Source organism: Zonotrichia leucophrys, chromosome 1A, assembly GCF_028769735.1.
Source record: "Zonotrichia leucophrys gambelii isolate GWCS_2022_RI chromosome 1A, RI_Zleu_2.0, whole genome shotgun sequence".
Lineage (NCBI taxonomy): Eukaryota > Metazoa > Chordata > Aves > Passeriformes > Passerellidae > Zonotrichia > Zonotrichia leucophrys.
Genome location: NC_088170.1, coordinates 66,041,350 through 66,058,620, shown reverse-complemented (window position 1 = coordinate 66,058,620; position 17,271 = coordinate 66,041,350). Strand labels below are relative to the sequence as shown.

The 17,271-nt window shown below is 40.5% G+C and overlaps 1 protein-coding gene across 1 annotated transcript in view; it reads left to right on the top strand.

Moving 5' to 3' along the window:
* Positions 1-17,271, top strand: part of CDC123 (cell division cycle 123) — a 30,826-nt gene that overhangs the window by 9,967 nt on the left and 3,588 nt on the right. The window contains exons 7-10 of the mRNA XM_064703027.1: positions 5,037-5,085; positions 6,667-6,742; positions 9,548-9,670; positions 12,917-12,945. Coding sequence (XP_064559097.1) covers positions 5,037-5,085; positions 6,667-6,742; positions 9,548-9,670; positions 12,917-12,945 — 277 coding nt within the window. The remainder of the gene's footprint in view (positions 1-5,036; positions 5,086-6,666; positions 6,743-9,547; positions 9,671-12,916; positions 12,946-17,271) is intronic.

Genomic DNA, 17,271 nt, shown 5'->3' with positions numbered 1-17,271 from the left:
AGGGTCCCAGAGAATGAAAGGAATGGGGGAGATGAGAAGTCTGTAGTTTACATGTCAGAGGTGAGTGAATTCTCAGAAGCCTTTGGTGCCTGCCCAAGGAGCTGCTTTTCATGGTTTCCCCTAATGAAAAATGGGGTGTCTGGAGGATGGCTTGCTCACAGAGTTGAATAGTAAGATTTTTGTTGCAATGGCTTTCAGGACTGATTCTTGTAGGTCTGAAAAGGGCTGCACACTTTGCATCATCCCTTTGTGAATGTTAAATAGTACAGAGTTTGTATTTACTGTCTTCATGCATAAAGAGGTCCAGCAAAAAGTACCCAGAGCTCTTTGCAGAATTCCTGTTGGATTGTTTTCTAGTGATTCTTGGAAGGAAGCAAGTATTCAGCAAGTGCCACTTGATTTAGATGTGGCAACTCTTTGTGTGGTAGAATGAATTGGTTCAACCACCTTCACTGATACTGAAATCAGTGTATTTTCTGCCCAGATTAATCTTGTGTCAGTTCCAATCAGAGCCTCAGCTCTTCCCCCCTGCAGTCAGCCCTGGCTTGCTGGGAGGGGCAGGGAGGACATTCTGGGGCTGTGCTGTGGGGTTTCTCAGCATGGCTGATGCCTTGGAGCATCAGTGATTTCACCTGAAGTTCACACAAGAACAGTGGTGGCACAGCAGGCACATTCCCTCCTCCTGATCCTGCTGTGGGAGAATAAACTCTTGGAGAAAGGCAACACCTCAAACTCCTCTGCTCCAGTCCATTTAGGCTCCTTTTCCAATGTGATAAAACCACAGATAGCACAGCTAAGGTGGTAAAAAAATAAAGCTTATGGCATGATTGTGGGAAATCACCTTGGTCTCTGTGTATATCTTGTAATTTATGACTATGTCATACTTGATTAAAGCATATTTTATTGTCCAGTCTCTGCTTGGTGTTTCTAAATGACAAAGTTATTTGTACAGAATGTCCCCAAACAGTGCAATGATTATTGCTAAATCAGAACAGTGGTCGTCCTTAATTATCCTATTGATTAGCTGCCAGTTCACTAGGCCTTAGCAAGCAGAAATTAAAAATGTAGCTGGCATAAGAACCTGAAGTGCTGAACAAATGAAAATTACATACATAATGCATCCAAATCCCTTGGAAGGACTACTTGGAGAGAGGAGAAATGCACTATATTTCTACTTTGTCAATAATGCTCAGTATGGTCTAAAGGTTTCTTGCCCTACATAAATAACAGCTGAAATGCTGAATACCCTTTTTTTGGTGTTGTTGTTTTGTTTCCTGTGCAATTTTATAAACTTGAATATCCACTTCATGGGTCATAATATGGTAAATGTGCTGCAATGGCAATTTGTAGATCTGGATTTTAACCTAGAAATTTAAGCCAGTGATGTGGGACATAAGGCAAACCACTTTCTTTGCCTTTTCTTCCTCTCCCATTTCCTGTCTGCATCTAAACATTGCTCAGCTCAGGGAATGCCCTTATTATAATTCTCAGGTGTCTCAAGTTCTGAGAAAACTTCAACCATTTAATGCTTCAATACAAACTGTTAAAAAATATGGACTCAGTGCAAATATACTGAGCATGATTAGATTGCTTTGACTGTTTTAAAAGTTTGGATTCTCTCATGATGCTGACACCTTGGTTGAAGAGTTCAGACTAATAAATTACCTTTTCCAGCATGTTAATTTTAAATAAATTAACAAAAGACTTCAGAGGAATGTACTCATTAATGCAGTTGATGTTGTTTCTGCTTCAAAGTCAGCACTGTAATTTACTTACCTGAGTTCACAAAAAATCTTGTGGGTGGTGTGATCTTAATTTTTCAGGAATTAATGTAGGCTTTCAGAAGTTTAGTGTTGAGTATATGTGACAAAAAAAAATCCTTTTCTAACTGGGATTTCTGTTAAGTGATTAAAACTCTTTTGAGCAGAAAGCTCTGTATAGCCCTGGTGGATGTATTGGTGTAAAATACAGTTTTCTTCCTTATTGTTAGAATAGGTGGACTATGTTTTGTTAAAATATGATTGATTGCTCACCTTGAGGCTGGTAGAAATATTAGCAGTACTTCTAATGATGTCATTCTGACAACATTTCTGATGCCAAACTTAGTGCTTTTAATATTGAATTCCAAATTGTGGGGAAATTTCAAAGTGTTTTGAGATGTGGAGGAACAAGAGCCTGTGTTCTCCTAACAAAACATAGGAGGCAGTGTTGGACCAAGAACAATGTGCTTTAGCACTCCAGTATCTTTTTGCAGGAGCTGATAGTTTAGGTTTAATATAAACTGTTTCAAGGTAGGCAGTTGCACACGAGAGGATGTGGAAAATGAGGCCTTTAATAGCAATTTATTTTTTTATTTTGTGGTTTTACTCTTGCTCATTTTTCCTAGCAATTTACAGTGTGGTACAAGATTCTCTTTTCAGTGGTGTGTGAATTTCCACTTTCTTTTAGGCCTCAGAGTTCCAGCAAGAAGCATAAAGATACAGTTCAGAGGCTCTTAAAAACTTCTCCTTATTCTTTTTTAAATAAGATTTTGAAATATACCATGAGATAGTAACAGGGAAGTATCAGGTACAGAGTAAATGTTACAATTCTCATCATAGTCATAATAGTTCCTAATTCTCTCAGTGATTTGCAGATGAGTTCATGACTTTCTTAGCAGGTACTGGAGAAACTTGCCAACCTTTTGCTTTTCTCAGTGTTGAAAGCTGACCTGCATAATCACTTTCTGTAGCATGTCCTGTGGTCAAGTATTTGCATTTGGAGTTTGACACAGAGCTGCCACATATAATGAGATCTTGATCCTTCTGATCTTGACTGCTCAGTGTAATTCTGTAAAAAAACTGCTGACCAGAACACAACAGAAGAGCTTGATCCTTTCACCAATAGCATTCAAAATGACAATTTTCAGAGGCTTCAGAAAATATAGCCCAGGTATGTCTCAATTTGGGTTCCTGACATTTTTGTGATTGTTCTTTCTAGTATGCCCAAACCTGAATAGGATGTGGGTTGAAGACACCCCACTTAGCACTGTGCCTCTAGAGATCAAAAGCTCATCTGTAGTACACAAGTTGAGATAGGTTTCATCAATAAATGCTACAATGAGCTGGTAAAAAATATAAAACTGTAACCTCAAATTGCCCAAAATTTACTCTCTGAACAAAGGTGGCCTTTTGTCAATGAAAACTCATGATAATATTAAGAAGGAAAATTAGATTACAAAAACATGAGTTTGTTTTGTCTTGTGCTGTGTACACCCATTTTTTCCTTATTTGTACTTAGTCCTGGGTCATTAAGGGTAAAAAAAAATAATATTCTTACTGTGTCTTGCAGTATTTTTGCCTGTGTGGTTGATTTGGCAGAGATACCTGCACAGTCTGTGGGGCTTGGGATGGCACCCAAGGATTTAATTTTGTGATTTACAAGGGAAGAGGAACCATCCTTCCCCACATAGCTCTTACCCAAAATATTTGAGGGTTGAGTTAAGGAGTAATTTTGATTATAAAGCTAGGGTTTTTTGGCTGCTGGAAAAGACTGTAATTGGAATGAAGTGGATTGCAGGAACCCCAGTCTCAGATATGGAGTCTGTGAGAGGCAGTACCAATCCTTGTGTGCAGGCACTGTAAAACTCCACGTGCTGGCCTTCAGCTGCCTTTGTAGATAAGTTTATTATTGGCTGTGTGTGTGAGGGGGATATTTTCTTCAGCATGATAGGCATATACTCCTGTAAGGGAGGAATTCTGACTCTAGCAAAACTGTGAGCTCTCATGGGTTTGTTTCTGTTGCCTTGACAGATCTTAAATTGAGGGGAATCTAAAGTGTAGCTGAAGGATGTTATCTGTTTACACAGGCTTACAGATATATATATGATGTGTTTGATCACTGTGCTTTTGGAAAGCCTGCCTGTATTGCCCTACTTTTCTGTGTGTTGTGGATATTAAAGTCTAAAGTAAAATGTGTGAAATTTATTTCTGCTGGCAGCATACAGAATGAACTCTTACAATAGCTCTTCACTTCAAACCAAAGGCTGGGAAGCCATGTCTTACAAATGCAATGTTTATATGAGACTTTTGGGTTGCTGAATGAAGCTCACTGCCAAAAGGAGATCCTATAAATATTGTATTTAGGACTATTGCTCAGCAGTGACCCTTCACACAGTTCTGTGCTTCCAAGTAGTTTGTTGCCAATAAGGTCAGGGAGTAGAAATGGAAGAAAAACACATGTTCTTCTGTGAATCCCTTTTGAAAGTTACAAGGTTTACTGTAAAATGACACAAAGGTACATGGAAGTTGACTTGCCTTATAACTGCTCCATTCTTGCCAGTTCCTGAAAGGAGACCAACAGGGACAAAACCTTGACATCTGCTTGCAGTTGTGGAAATAGTTGTGTTTATCCCACTCTCAAGGGATTTGTAAGAGTATTTCTTAAGGCTCTTAATTTAGAAAATACCATGCTATGGAATCAGGAGTGCAGAGCTGCAGTGCTGCTTTGCATCCTTTAGTCATGGAAATGAACGGCTGTAAGGCACGATGATGTGTCTCTGTTGTGTGGTTTGGGAAGTTAAACATTAAAAGTACTTGGCAAAACATGCTGCAGTGAAACTGGATTAGATTGCTCAAGTTTATTGGGTTTTTTGAGAATTCAGTTATGCCAACATAACAATACAAGGGGAAAAGAGCAGCACTGTTGATTCAAACAGAAATAAATCAACAGTGAATAAACACTGACATTTGGGACACATCCCTGTCCGGATTTAAGTGCTTCCAAATTGCACTAGAATGAAAGAGGTGATTATTCTGGTTTTCTCCCATGATAATTGTCAAAAGGAGAGTTATGTATTGCAATTTATTGCTTTGTACATATTGGGAATAATTTAACTGTAGTTCTTATGTTTCACATGAGAACTGTTTCAGTTTGGGGTTATTTGGGGTTGTTTTTATTGGGGTTTCAATTATATTTCAGTTTGGGGTTATTTGTCTCACTATGGCTAAAATCTTACATGTAAAACAGATTTTGAAGCCTGTGCCTTACTTTTCCAGATTTATTCACTGTACTGATGATTCCCCTGATCCTTCCTTGAACTATGAGGTAGGACTCCTTGCATGATTTCTGAGTAATTTAAAAGAATTGCTCACAGGCTGGGTGACATTTGTGGCTGGGTTTCTGTCCATTAAATGTATTATGTTTGTTTTATTCATGTTGCTTTCAATATGAAGGGACGTCTGGTTCAGCACTGCAGGTCATAAGAAGTTCATTTAATTGCAGATCAGGTGGGCTGAAGTGCAGACTTGAGAAGCTTCCTTGCAATGTCCTCTCATGTCTGTCAGGTTGTGACAGGAAGGACAAGTTCAGTGGCTCAAATAAATGTATTTTTGATGGTGAGCTGCTTGTGAACATCACACTGAGGTTACCAAGGGTGAGGCTTGCTGCAGTGGCTGGGGACATCCTGAACTGCTCTGTCACATCTTGTTTCCTATGTTTGTTACCAGATCAAAATGTTCAGCTAGAGATGCTTCAAACTGTTAATGTGGAGCTACTGCTCTTGTGGTAACATCTAGTCATCTCTCTAATAATAGTTTTTATGTAAATATAACATTTGTCATCATGCAGTGGGCTTAAAGGGCTTTTCAAAAGTGAATGAACCTTGTTTTATTTTAAAGCACTATCAAGTGTGCTTTAACATGTAAAAGTTGGAACAAAGAGTTTAATGTTAACACCATAGTTAGCAATGCCATCTCTGCTTACTGAAGCTTTCTGCTGCAGTTTAAAGGGTTTGGGAGTTTCCAGCATCCACTAGCAGTAACTGGGGCCTTAAAAACATCAATCCTTCAGAATATTTCAGCTTAGGAAATAGAGAAACTTGAGAAAGTGCCAGAAAGATGCTTTAATTCCCAGGCAGTCTGTCCTATTGACTATAATAGTTTGCTTCCTATTTCTGTCCTGTGTCCTTATTTTAACTGGTTTGCGCCTTCAAAGGCGTCACAGAATTCTGCTTGGGTGTGTACCAGAATAGAGGTTGATTTGGATAAATTTAATTCTGCTCATCAGCTCCTTTGACTAGAGAGCAACTTTCTGCCAATTCCATGACAGATTTGTTGTGGTGTACAGCAGGGTTTTTATTTTCCATGCTTTATCATTAATGTAACTGGGAAGTAGTTTCATAAATGAGTTCACAGTTAGAAATACTGTCCAAAGTGGAAGATAAGGTGGGTAGGGGCTTCAGGAGGTGTCTTGTCCATCTTCCTGCTCAAAGCTGGGTAAGGAATGAGATCACATTGTCTCATTTGGCATTTTATAAAATCTGTCTTGAAAATCTCAGTGAGTAGAGGCTGCCCAAAGTCTGTGAGGGATCTCTTCCAATGCCTGACAGTCCTTATGGTTTCTAATGTCCAATCTGAACCTTTCTGCTTTAAGCTATTTTAGATTATATGGTATTTAGACATGCCATCCAACTGGAAGCATTCTGTGATTCTCTGAAATGAATATCAAATCTAATTGTTTTGAAATATTTTCAAAGATGATTATGTGAACTGCAGATTAAAGATTGTTTTGTTCTCTAGTATCACTGGTCATTACAGTAAATCTGTAGCTCTAAAAGGCAGACCTGTTGACAAAAGGATGCTGTTACTTTTCTGAAACAAGGCTTTGTCATTTGTTTTTCCTGCACAGCTCGTTCTTCGCAAATGGTGTGAACTAATCCCTGGTGCAGAATTCAGATGCTTTGTCAAGGAAAATGAGCTTTTAGGTAAGGAATTTCTTGAAAACAAAATTATTGGATGAAATTTTGAGGAGTTTCTCTAATTCCTTGAATGAGAGCTAAGGCTGAAGAAAGCTCCTTCTTTCCACACCTCATTTCTGAAATTAATGGTTTATTCTTTCTGTAATTTAAAATGTGGTTTACCACATCTCACTTTGCACTATATTTGAAAGCTTGACAGCTCAGCATGCTTGCCATTACAGTGGGAATGTTCTTAATTTAATTGTTAATTCAGAAACTTCACCCAAAGACAGAGTCTTTTATATTCAGGAGCAAATTGCTTCGACTCCAACTTGCAGAATGAATACAGAGACAGTTGTGTGTTGTGCTGCAAATACATGACCCCATGAGGATGTTATGCAGAAAGTTGGGGAGGTCAGAACACCTCCACAGGTGTAGGAGGTGTCTTGAGTTCATATTAAATTCAATGTACTTAGTTAGAGCCTGTTGTTCTGTTGCTCCAGTGCAGAATCCTGAATGTAAAACATTTCAAGTGGCACTGGAGAGCCAGGATACCCATCCACAGCATGCTGGGTGCATTGGGAGACCTCTGGCAGCTGGAGAACAGGCAGATTGTGCTAGAGCATGTGTTGTAGGCAGCTGAGTAGGGTAATTTTAGGGTAATTTATGGTAAATTTAGCTCAGTTTTACTCCTCTGGTTGTGTTGACTATTCTCTGCTGACTATAGCAGGAAATGAGATACCCAGTGCACATACAGGTGCTTGAATTGAGGGGTTTCATTTCAGGCTAATTACTACTCTGAAGTTTGATTTTGGTGTGGTCTACCATGAAATCTTTAGAGATGAACAGAAACTCAAATAGCACAGGATTAGTGCACATTTGTTCTGAACAAGGTTGAATCATTCTGCCTAAACTCCTCTAACAAGGAAGTGTTCTAGCAGTCATGGAGCAAATACAGACTCTAAAGGAAGGAAGTGTGCTCACTTTGCCTGTCTCATGCCTACATATTCACAAGCACCAAATTCCATATCCACAAGTGGTTCCTTGTGATGATATGGAAGGCCAGGGACATTGGCTTTGTAGTTCTCACTGTTCCTCCTGTCTTAGCATGGTGAGTGTGGGTTGTTTTGGCTGTGCCTTTTTGTACCTGTTAGGAGTTGTCAGCAGTTTGTTGCTCCATCCAGTCCCACCTCTGTGAACCTTTAGGAGCTCACTCCCTGTTCTTCATTTCCTGAGTTGGGTTTCCTATGGAGCTGCACACAGGTATTTGAGCTGTGCCAATCCACACACAGCATTCTCCTAAGCCCTTTTATTTGGCTGTTCTCTCTGGTGTTCCTGTGCTCATCTTCCCATTTTCTCTCCATTTATGCCAGTTGCAAGTGTATTACAGCTCTCTGTAACAGAGTTTATCTTCCTAATAGCAGAGATTTCCCATTAAGTCTGCATTGCTTAATGGCTCCTGACAGAGCTTTCTGAAGGGAGGAGAGCTGAATCCTGTCCTGCCTTGTGATGCTGGAGCACCATAACTGCCAGAGATACAAAGCATTTGGGCACTGGCTAATTAAGCACTCTGTACATTTCATGGCCAGGTTTTGAAACCTAGTGCATCTGCCAGTAAGGGATTTTTTTTAGCTAGCACTCCAGCTGCATTTCTGAAGATAGTTCCAAGATTTTTCACAATATGTTCCCATACCCTTAAAATTAATAAGCCTGTCAGTCAGACTAAGGAATGATACTTGCAGTAGTGAATGATTTTCCAGTTACACATCTGCAGCCCCTTAGATGCCATAATCTTTTAGGTTTTGTTTTTTAGACTCAATTTAGGCTTTGCAGTAGTATTAAAAATTAAAAGTTCCACTGACATCACAAACTTTTTATATGAACTTTTTAAAAAAGAGCAGATCTTTGGCAGTAGTCAGCATTGTCTTACAGTAAAACTCTGTGTTTTGTATATGGTTAAACAGCAAAGTGAGGTCACTGATACATCTTCCTTGGGGAATTCTGTCTCTTTTTGTCTGTAAATAGCCTGAATTACTCATTCTGCAGTGATGGGGCAGGTTTTGGATTTGACATTTGTCAAGCAGGGAATTGCAATGTTTTATGTTGACACATATCCTGTATGAGAACTCTTGTCACTCAAGATGCATGCAAGTGTATAATCCTGTTGATGTCATTTTAAACCAGTGTCTTGTAGACAAATGTATGAAATTAAGAACTTGTAGGAGGGATGGTTCGTCTACACAGGCAAGAAAACTCTTGAGGGAGCAAATGGGAGCACTAAGGTCTGGCCTGCATGCATCCCACTGATTTGGGGATTTAGGGATTCACCTGTATCAAACAGGCACATGTTATTCCACTCTTAAAAAATCAGTTAAATGAGAATCTGTGGCATCCAAGGATCATCTTTGCTGATGTGCAAGCTTAGCCTCCACCCCTGGCATTTCATGTTCCAAATTGTGGTCCCTATTGTGATGTGCAGAACAGAGTTTTGGACCAGAGTAACCAAAGGGCGTAAAATTGAAAGGAAAAGATGGGAGCTGGAAACTTAAACACAGGCAAAGTTTCCTCCTGAAATTCACTTTAAATTAGTCGAAGTGTGTACATATAAAATGAGGTTCACAAAATTCTGGACAGAGCTGTTCAAGGAAGAGATTCCTAATGGAATTACTTTAATTATAGCAGAAGAAATCCAAACAGTAAGTCACTAATAAAGATAGAAACTTGGGAAAATCCCATCTTCTGTGTCTGATAACTGCTTTTTTTTTTTTTCTGGTTGGGTTTTTTGCATGCCTAGAGCTCTTTATAATTATAATTACCTGCAATTATTGACAGGTATATCCCAGAGGGACTACACCCAGTACTACGATCATATCTCTAAGCAGCACGAGGAGATCTGTAGGTCCATACAGGAGTTTTTCAAGAAACACATACAATACAAATTCTTGGATGAAGACTGTAAGTATCTTGAGAGTATCTGTGGGTGTGCATCTCTCTCTTCATTGCTCTTGCTTCCACAGGGCTTGGTTCTCTTTAGCTTGGTAGGGTCTGAAAGCTCCTGTGGCTACAGCACGTTGAGCAGCAAAAGTTTGGAATTACATTAGCAACAAAAAAACCCTGAAGGAATAGGCTGGAGCTCTCCAAGAAAACACAAGAAATGAGTGAAAGATCCCTTCAAAAGACACAATAACTTTTTTAAAAAGCTTTGCCCCCTTATACTTTAAAATAATTTTTATGCCAGAAAAGCGAGGTAGGAGATCCTTGACAAAAGGCATTCAGTAGTGAGAAGAATGCTTATTTATAAAGGGGTTGTCAGATGTTTGCTGCTAAATTATTGATGTATTCCTTGAATAAAGGATTTTAAAGTTTCTTTTCAAGAAGTTTTAATTATTTCTTCTAGAATATCAATGCACACCAGGTTAGGTGGCAAAACCTTTGAATAAAGGCCACAGTATTTGATACACCTAATCAGTCCAAGTAAATTATGTTGTTCTCTAAATGTGAAGCCCTTTGCAAATTTGATTTGAAATAGTTTTCTAACATGGTTTAGTAATAATTGAATGGTGTTGCATCATGATGAGTGATCAATAGTGGTGAAAAACATGATGAAGAAATTTAAATTAGGTCTGGCATGGACCAAACCTCAGCTCAGCAAAAACCCATAAACATAAGAATTTTCTGGCAATTTTACTGTTATGTCTAATGCTTTGAAAATTCATCCTTTAGATGGGTTTTTAAACATTATTTATTGTATTACTGACACACCAGAGCAGTCAAATAGATCTGTCCTCTTTGTCTGAAAAAGGTCCCTTTAAGTGCCAGGCTCTGTTGTATTGAAATTCTTAATAATTTGACTCTGCAAAGCTGCTCTGTTTCAGCCCAGAGAAGTTCTCATGGACTGCTGCTTGGAGAAGACCAGTAGAACAGTACATTAATTTAATAAGTCCATTACATTTTAAAGTAAGATCAGTAATATAGATCTGGCATTCTGATTACTGCCTTTTCATTTTCCTCTGTGTTTCAATGTAATTTTAGCTGGTATGTAATCAACTGATAGATAAGAATTCAGGGCACTATTTTTGGAAATTGATGCCTAGATTTAGGTTCTGAAATGGCTGGCTGGTGAACTGAAAGGTCTGAAATGTCATCTTATGTAAAGGGTGCCATCTGAGTTGCCTTGAGGGAAAAGGAGGTTTCAGGGCAACCTTCTGGCATGAAGGTTTGTTAACCTCTTATTCTTAGGCACTAAATGCTGGTCCATCTGCACAGAAATGCCATGCAGAAAATGTTTTCTGTGTTTTTGTGGGTGTTTCTTTTTTAACCACATTACATTTATCCCCCATCATCTCCCTTGATCCACTGCCTGGTAGCATATGTGTTGTTAACAATAAAAATCTGGGTTTGCTTGTTTGTTTGCTTTTAAAAGGAAAGGTATTGCAGCTTTTTTCCTGACTTTTTGTTCCATTGGGGATTTTGATGCTGTTTGCTCTGCTTTTTCCAGTTGGTCTGGTAGCATCTCCAGATGGAAGAGTTGAGTCAGAGCAGCTGAAGCATTGCAGAGTCAGAGCAGTAGGATAACAGATGGGTGAATGCTTTATAAATACTTCTAAATTATGTTAGAGCCATCTAAATACCTTTGGTAAGAGCCCAGTGCTCTGGAGGTGTTGGTGGTGCAGAGCTGGGCTTTGGTTTTCCCTCTGTTTAGAGCAGGTTCTGGTGAAGTTTCACTACAGTCTCACTGGCACAGGACACTCCTGCTCTGAGAGTGGGAATAATTCAGCTTTTCTTCTTGTTCAGTGTTTGTGCCTGTCCTGAACCAGTCACCAGAGTGCAGTCAGCCTGAATTCCAGCTGGGTGAATCCCAATAAATACCACTGACCTCAGTGATTGCCATGGGCTTGCTTTAGGCTGACAGGCCCCACTATAGAAAGCCTCAGATGCAGGGGATCTCTTTTGGCCGTGACTGAGGAGAGGATGTGGTGCAGGCACTGAGTTCAGCTGAACAGCTGGAGAAGAAATCTGGGGTTCCTGCACCCCCCTTTGCATTGATGACTGGCTTAGCCACTGAGGGCTTCTCTTCCTGGGAGAGCAGAGCACTTAATCCTGGAGTGCCTTTGGCACTGACACAGCCCAGCTTGTGCAAAAGCTGGGAGGATTTTTGGGCTGCATGGTAAGAGCCAGCTACGTGACTGGCTTTGGCTTTGTGCAGTTGTGGTTTGCCCTTAGCCCAGCCAACTTCACATGAAATGTCAGATGAAGCTTTACATGCAGGGATGGGATCAGTCAACATCCCTGTTCCTGACAGGCAGCTTCCTGACACTCCAATGTTCTGCAGTCACATCCTGAGTTTAGTTTATCCACATGTATTGGGAAATCTCTTAGCTGAATATTCCCTTATTAGTGAAGGAAGCAACAATATAGCTCTTGTCTGAGGCTTTTCTAAATCTTTTCTGTTTCTTTTCTTCCTGCTAAACTGGTGGAGCTTTTGCATGTAGCCATGTCTGAGTGGTTCCCTGTTGATTTCCCTAGCTCAACAGAAAGACAGCTCAAAGGTTTGTTTAACCATACAGAATAGGAAAAGCTGCATATCCAGAGTCATGTTTAATTAAGCCAGGGGGAGGAACAACAGTGAAGCCAGGCAAGGCAGCTTTGAGTGGCAAGGAGGCTGTTTGAAGGATTTGTTGGTATTAATTAGGTGTGCTGTGTCTGCTCTGGGTGACATCAAACACGGCCATTTCACTGCCACCAACCCCTTTGTTCCTACAACCTGTTTGTCTTGTTAGCTGCTGAAATTCTAGTGTCTGGAGCAGGAACCTTCTCTTATTAAATGTTTGTGCAATGTCCAACACAATGAAGTCTTGATCCTTCCCTGAAACGTCTCTGTTCTGCTGAAAATGAAACAGCAGTAATGTCAAGGATAAGCTCTCTGGGCTAAGAGTTTATCAAATATTCTTCATGGGAGAAAAATCAACAGAAGAAACCAGCATTAAGTGGAAAAACCCAGCAGCTGATTTCCCAGTGCATTAACAATAGTTCTTGAAATGTTTCAGCTCCCTCTTAGAAGTATAGCCAATTCTGGCTTGCAGTTCATTAGACATATTGACTTTGCAGATTGTGCTGTGTACACAAGTATCTATTCAGATTTAGACATCTTCTGTGAAATTATATATCTTTTACAATTAACTTTTTTTTTCTCCTTTTCAGTTGTTTTTGATGTGTACAGAGACAGCAGGGTAAGTGAACAATAGGTTGTCTATAATTGTTTCTTCTGTGAAAACTTGAAATGCTACAAAGATCAAGCAAGTAATGGCTTTGTCTTCCTAGAAATGGTCCTGGAAAAAAACAACCAAACAAACAAAAAAATACCACTAAAGCAAAAACCCTGACCAAACAAAAATACCAAGCAAAACCTACTTGATGTTATTCTGTTCCACAGGTCTTTTTCTGTGATAAATGCTGTCTACAGTAGGAGAATAATAGGATTAGGGGTGTAAATATGTCTGTGCCAGTGATGTAATTTATTTACTTAGTATCTTCCAGAGAAGTTGTCTGTTCTAAAGCACAGAACTTAGGCTTTGAATGCAATTTTCTCAGTTCTGTGAATCTACAAGATGCAGCTTAGTTTTTGTTATGACATGAGAGTCCTTGCTGCAGTAATTTAGAGTGGAATAGACTATTTCAGTTGGAAGGGACCTACAATGCTCATCAAGTCCTACTGCTTGACCAGTTCAGGGCTGAACTGAAAATTAAAATCATGTGGTTATGGGTGGTGTTCCCAGGCCCATGGTGGGATTTGTGGGGCTGTCCTGTGCAGGGCCAGGAGCTTCCAACTCAGGATATTCTGAGACTCTTGCATGAAGGGCATGGCCCAAATAGCTTTCAAACACACAAACAGGTTTGGGGCATTTTCTTTTAAGACAGATATTTCCTTGGGCTCTATTTCTTTTTTCCCTGTGTTTGTTTTTTCACTACAGCATTTGAATTCATCAAAATTATCCTTAATATTTCTTCAGATTATCTTTGTGAGATTGGAAAATGGTTCATATCTGGAAGTCTAGGATAGGAAGAAGTGATAATTGTCCAAAGAGGGTGTGAATGTGGTGTGCCCAGTTTGTGACAAATGGAAGCCAGTTTTTTCTTTTCAAGCTGCTCCAGCTGTGGTTCTGAGAGTTGGATAGGTCAGAACCCTCAGCATCCAGACAGTGATGGAGTTGGGGAGAAGCATCCCACCTCAACTATTTGAAAGATATGTAGGTGTAGTGTTTAGGGGTGTGGTTTAGGGGTGAACACAGAGGTGCTGGGTGAGGATTGGATTATCTTAAAGGACTTTTCCAGCCTAAATAGTTCTATGAAGGTGCCAGTATCAGAGTTAGTAATCTCGACTTCTCCTAGTGTGAATGGATGGAAATATTTGGTCAGATGAGTTGTGCTTGAAAGGCTTGATTGGAGAAAGTCTTTATTACAGCTGAGTGTATTGAAAGTAAGTCCTGATTCTCATTTTGAATGTTGCTGAACTGTTTTGTAATTGTGTAACAGTAAATCATGCCATAGTTTACAAAACAGGACCGTGTCTCACGTGGAAAACAATGACTGTACCATTTCTCAATTTCTCAGCCCAGCTTTTAATGTAGGTACCTAAAACAAGGCTGTGGGCTAGAGCAGCTCTGCTGTAATTGAAATTACCTGCCCAGGCTCGGATTGACAGACATGAGGATGCTGTCAGGGAAAATGAGGAGCAGCACTTGGGCACTGAACCAGATTCTGCCGTTGGGTGCTCTGCCTCATAGTCAAGGCACGAAGAGAAATTACTTAAGTTAAAGGTTTCAGCCTGTGGTATCTCAAATGAGCAGTGTTTCTTCATCTGTCAAGATAAAATATATCTGTTTGTAGATTTCTCTCGGTGGATTCTACCCTCAGGTCTTGTAAACTGCCAGCTAGCCCTTTGTGTGTCAGATGCTTCTCCTTTCACACGTACCATTGTGGTTTGCAACTGCGTTATTCATCGCTCCCTCGGCGTGAGAGCTACAGGCAGTGAAAGAATATTGTGAGCATGATTAATTTCCAGAGCCCGTGCTCCTCATCAGGCTGGTTGCACAGCAACCTCACCTACAGAAGGAGAGAAATGTTCACTGACTGCTTGTTTCAAATCCTTTCAACTCTAAATATTCAGCTTGGAGGAGCAAGTTGTTGTTGCTGTTGTAAATGACAGCAGTCTCCTCCCCGTGCTCGCTTCAGTTGCTTTAGAGCTGTCTGGAGTTGGCTCCACAGGTCCTGCTCACTGAATTGGAGAAGGGAGTTCCCAAAAAGCTCTGCTGTTGCTCTTTGCTGTCCCCCAGGTGAGAACAACAAACCAAGTTCAAGACAAGTCACTGTGCTAAGACAGAGCAATGCAAGGAGTGGCCCAGACCACTGCTGGCTCCCAGCTCTTGTTAAGGAGCAGACCAGTGCTTGTGTCTGTGCCTTGTGAGCGTTGTCACTGTGCAGGAAGGTGCAGCTGGAGTTAGGGAGGTGTAGCAGTTAAGTTTGCATTTTATCTGTCTCTAACTTCCTTTAACCAACAGGCTTTGTCATGGGCACTTCCTTTCAGTGCCCTGCTGCTTAATGCCTTAGCAAAAAAAGCCCCATGAAGCTGACAGGGTGTGGTAAATCTATTGATTCTTTCTTTTAGGATGAGAAGAAAACACCATGTAGTACAAGTAGGGAATTTTTTCCCCCCTCCATTTATGCACAACTTTTTTTTCCTGGCTTGTGCATTTCTCTGCTCTTGTATGACAAAGATTACTAACAGCAGGCAAAAGACAGCAGATGAATAGCCTTACTACTGCTTTTTAGATACACAGTGCAAATTATCTGAAACTGTATTTAAATCATGCCATTGCATGTAAGACTTGAGAGAGAATTTCATCTTAAGAAGAAGCAGTTTGGTTATGACCCAGGGTTATATATACTCCTTTTAATGAGCCTGAAAAGAGATATTGAGTTTGTTTTGCCACTTGTCATCAATTTGCAGCTAGCAAAGCTCAGTGCAGATTTAAAACCATCTCAAGGAAACAACTGTTGCACTGCTGTCTGCAGGGGTGGAGGAACACTGCTGGGTGCTCACAAAAAAACATGTTGCTTTCAGTAGTCTCAAAATCAATTTTCAGTTTTTTCCAGGGTACATTTATTCTCTAGAAAAATGATCTTAATGTTCCTGAGAAAAAGCTGAGCTGGATGTATTTGGGGTGAAGAGGAATTTCTGTGAAAGCCTTTCATAGGGAAGTATTAGGTAGAAATGTTTCTGATGTAAGGAAAGATTCTCTGAACTGCTGAATGAACTTTGCCAGCCATTGCTTCTGTGTGTGATTAAATTGGTTCATTAGCTTGTTTTTCTAGAGTGATAGAATGAATCTAAACCCACAGATAGAACCTAAACCCACAGATTCCTCCTCGTGCTGCCTTGGAGCTGACAAGACACCCCCATTAGCAAAAGTAAAAGACTGTTTATCATGAGAATTTGTGACAGCCTTTTGAGGAGGCCCAGGGATGGGAAATGACAGCAGAGCTTGCCCCATTGCTCCCTGCTCTGGTGGTGCCAGTATTACTGCAGAGGTGTTGCAGCTCAGCCATGCAGATCTGGGCTTGCTCACCCTTCCAGCACAAATGAGAAACCACTCAGGTCTGTGCCCCCCCAGTTTGTAGTTTCTTTTGTAGCTGTCTGGTTTCAGCACTGTTGTTTCTGTGCTTTGGCTTCTGAAAATGTGCTCGGTGAGAGCTGAGACAGACACCTGTGAAAGGCTGTGTGCAACCACAGCTGGCCCAGCTCCAGCCTGCGAGTCATAACCACTGCTCTCCTCTCTGCTGGGACTGCCCACACCTGCCTGGGGATGCTCACAGAGGCACCAGCACGTTTCTGCTCCCAGCTTGGCATCACTTGCAATCCCACAGGGTGTCAGTGCCCTGGGACAGCTCCGGGGCGTGGCTGGGGCAGGCAGGCTCCGTGTCACTCTCTGCCGACGCTTCAAAAGCATCTTGGTGTGTTACAGACCAGATGGCTGTAGTGGAAATAATTGAATGTATTTGCTGCTTGAATCAAGATAGGCAAGATCTTTCAAAGCCAGAAGATCCTTCAGAAAAGAGGAGAGAGCAAAATTAATGTTTAGTAGCTAAACTGTCTTCAGGTTTGTTTTCCCATTCCAGTTGATCTTTAGAATAAACACAATAAAACTCTTCAGCCCTGCTTATGTTACTGCAACTTTTCCCTTCCCTGTTTGATAGAACTGATTTCATCCAGATGTAATACTGGTTTTGCACATTTTTATGAGCAGCTGTAGTCATATTTCCTTATAACTCATTAGTGTTTTATTTTATTAGAGTAGTTGATAGTTCCTTGGGCAGGAGAAGATGGCCCAGTGCTGGGGGTTGTCTCTTGAAGTGCCTCAAGGAACACACACTATTTCTTCCTCCCCCACACGTCTGTTGCTTCTAATACATCTTGTTTGTCTCTGCTTTCATTTTTCAGTTGTAAAGCAGTTGTGTTGTTGTGCACCCACCACAACTGTTTGGAACACAGATGTGTT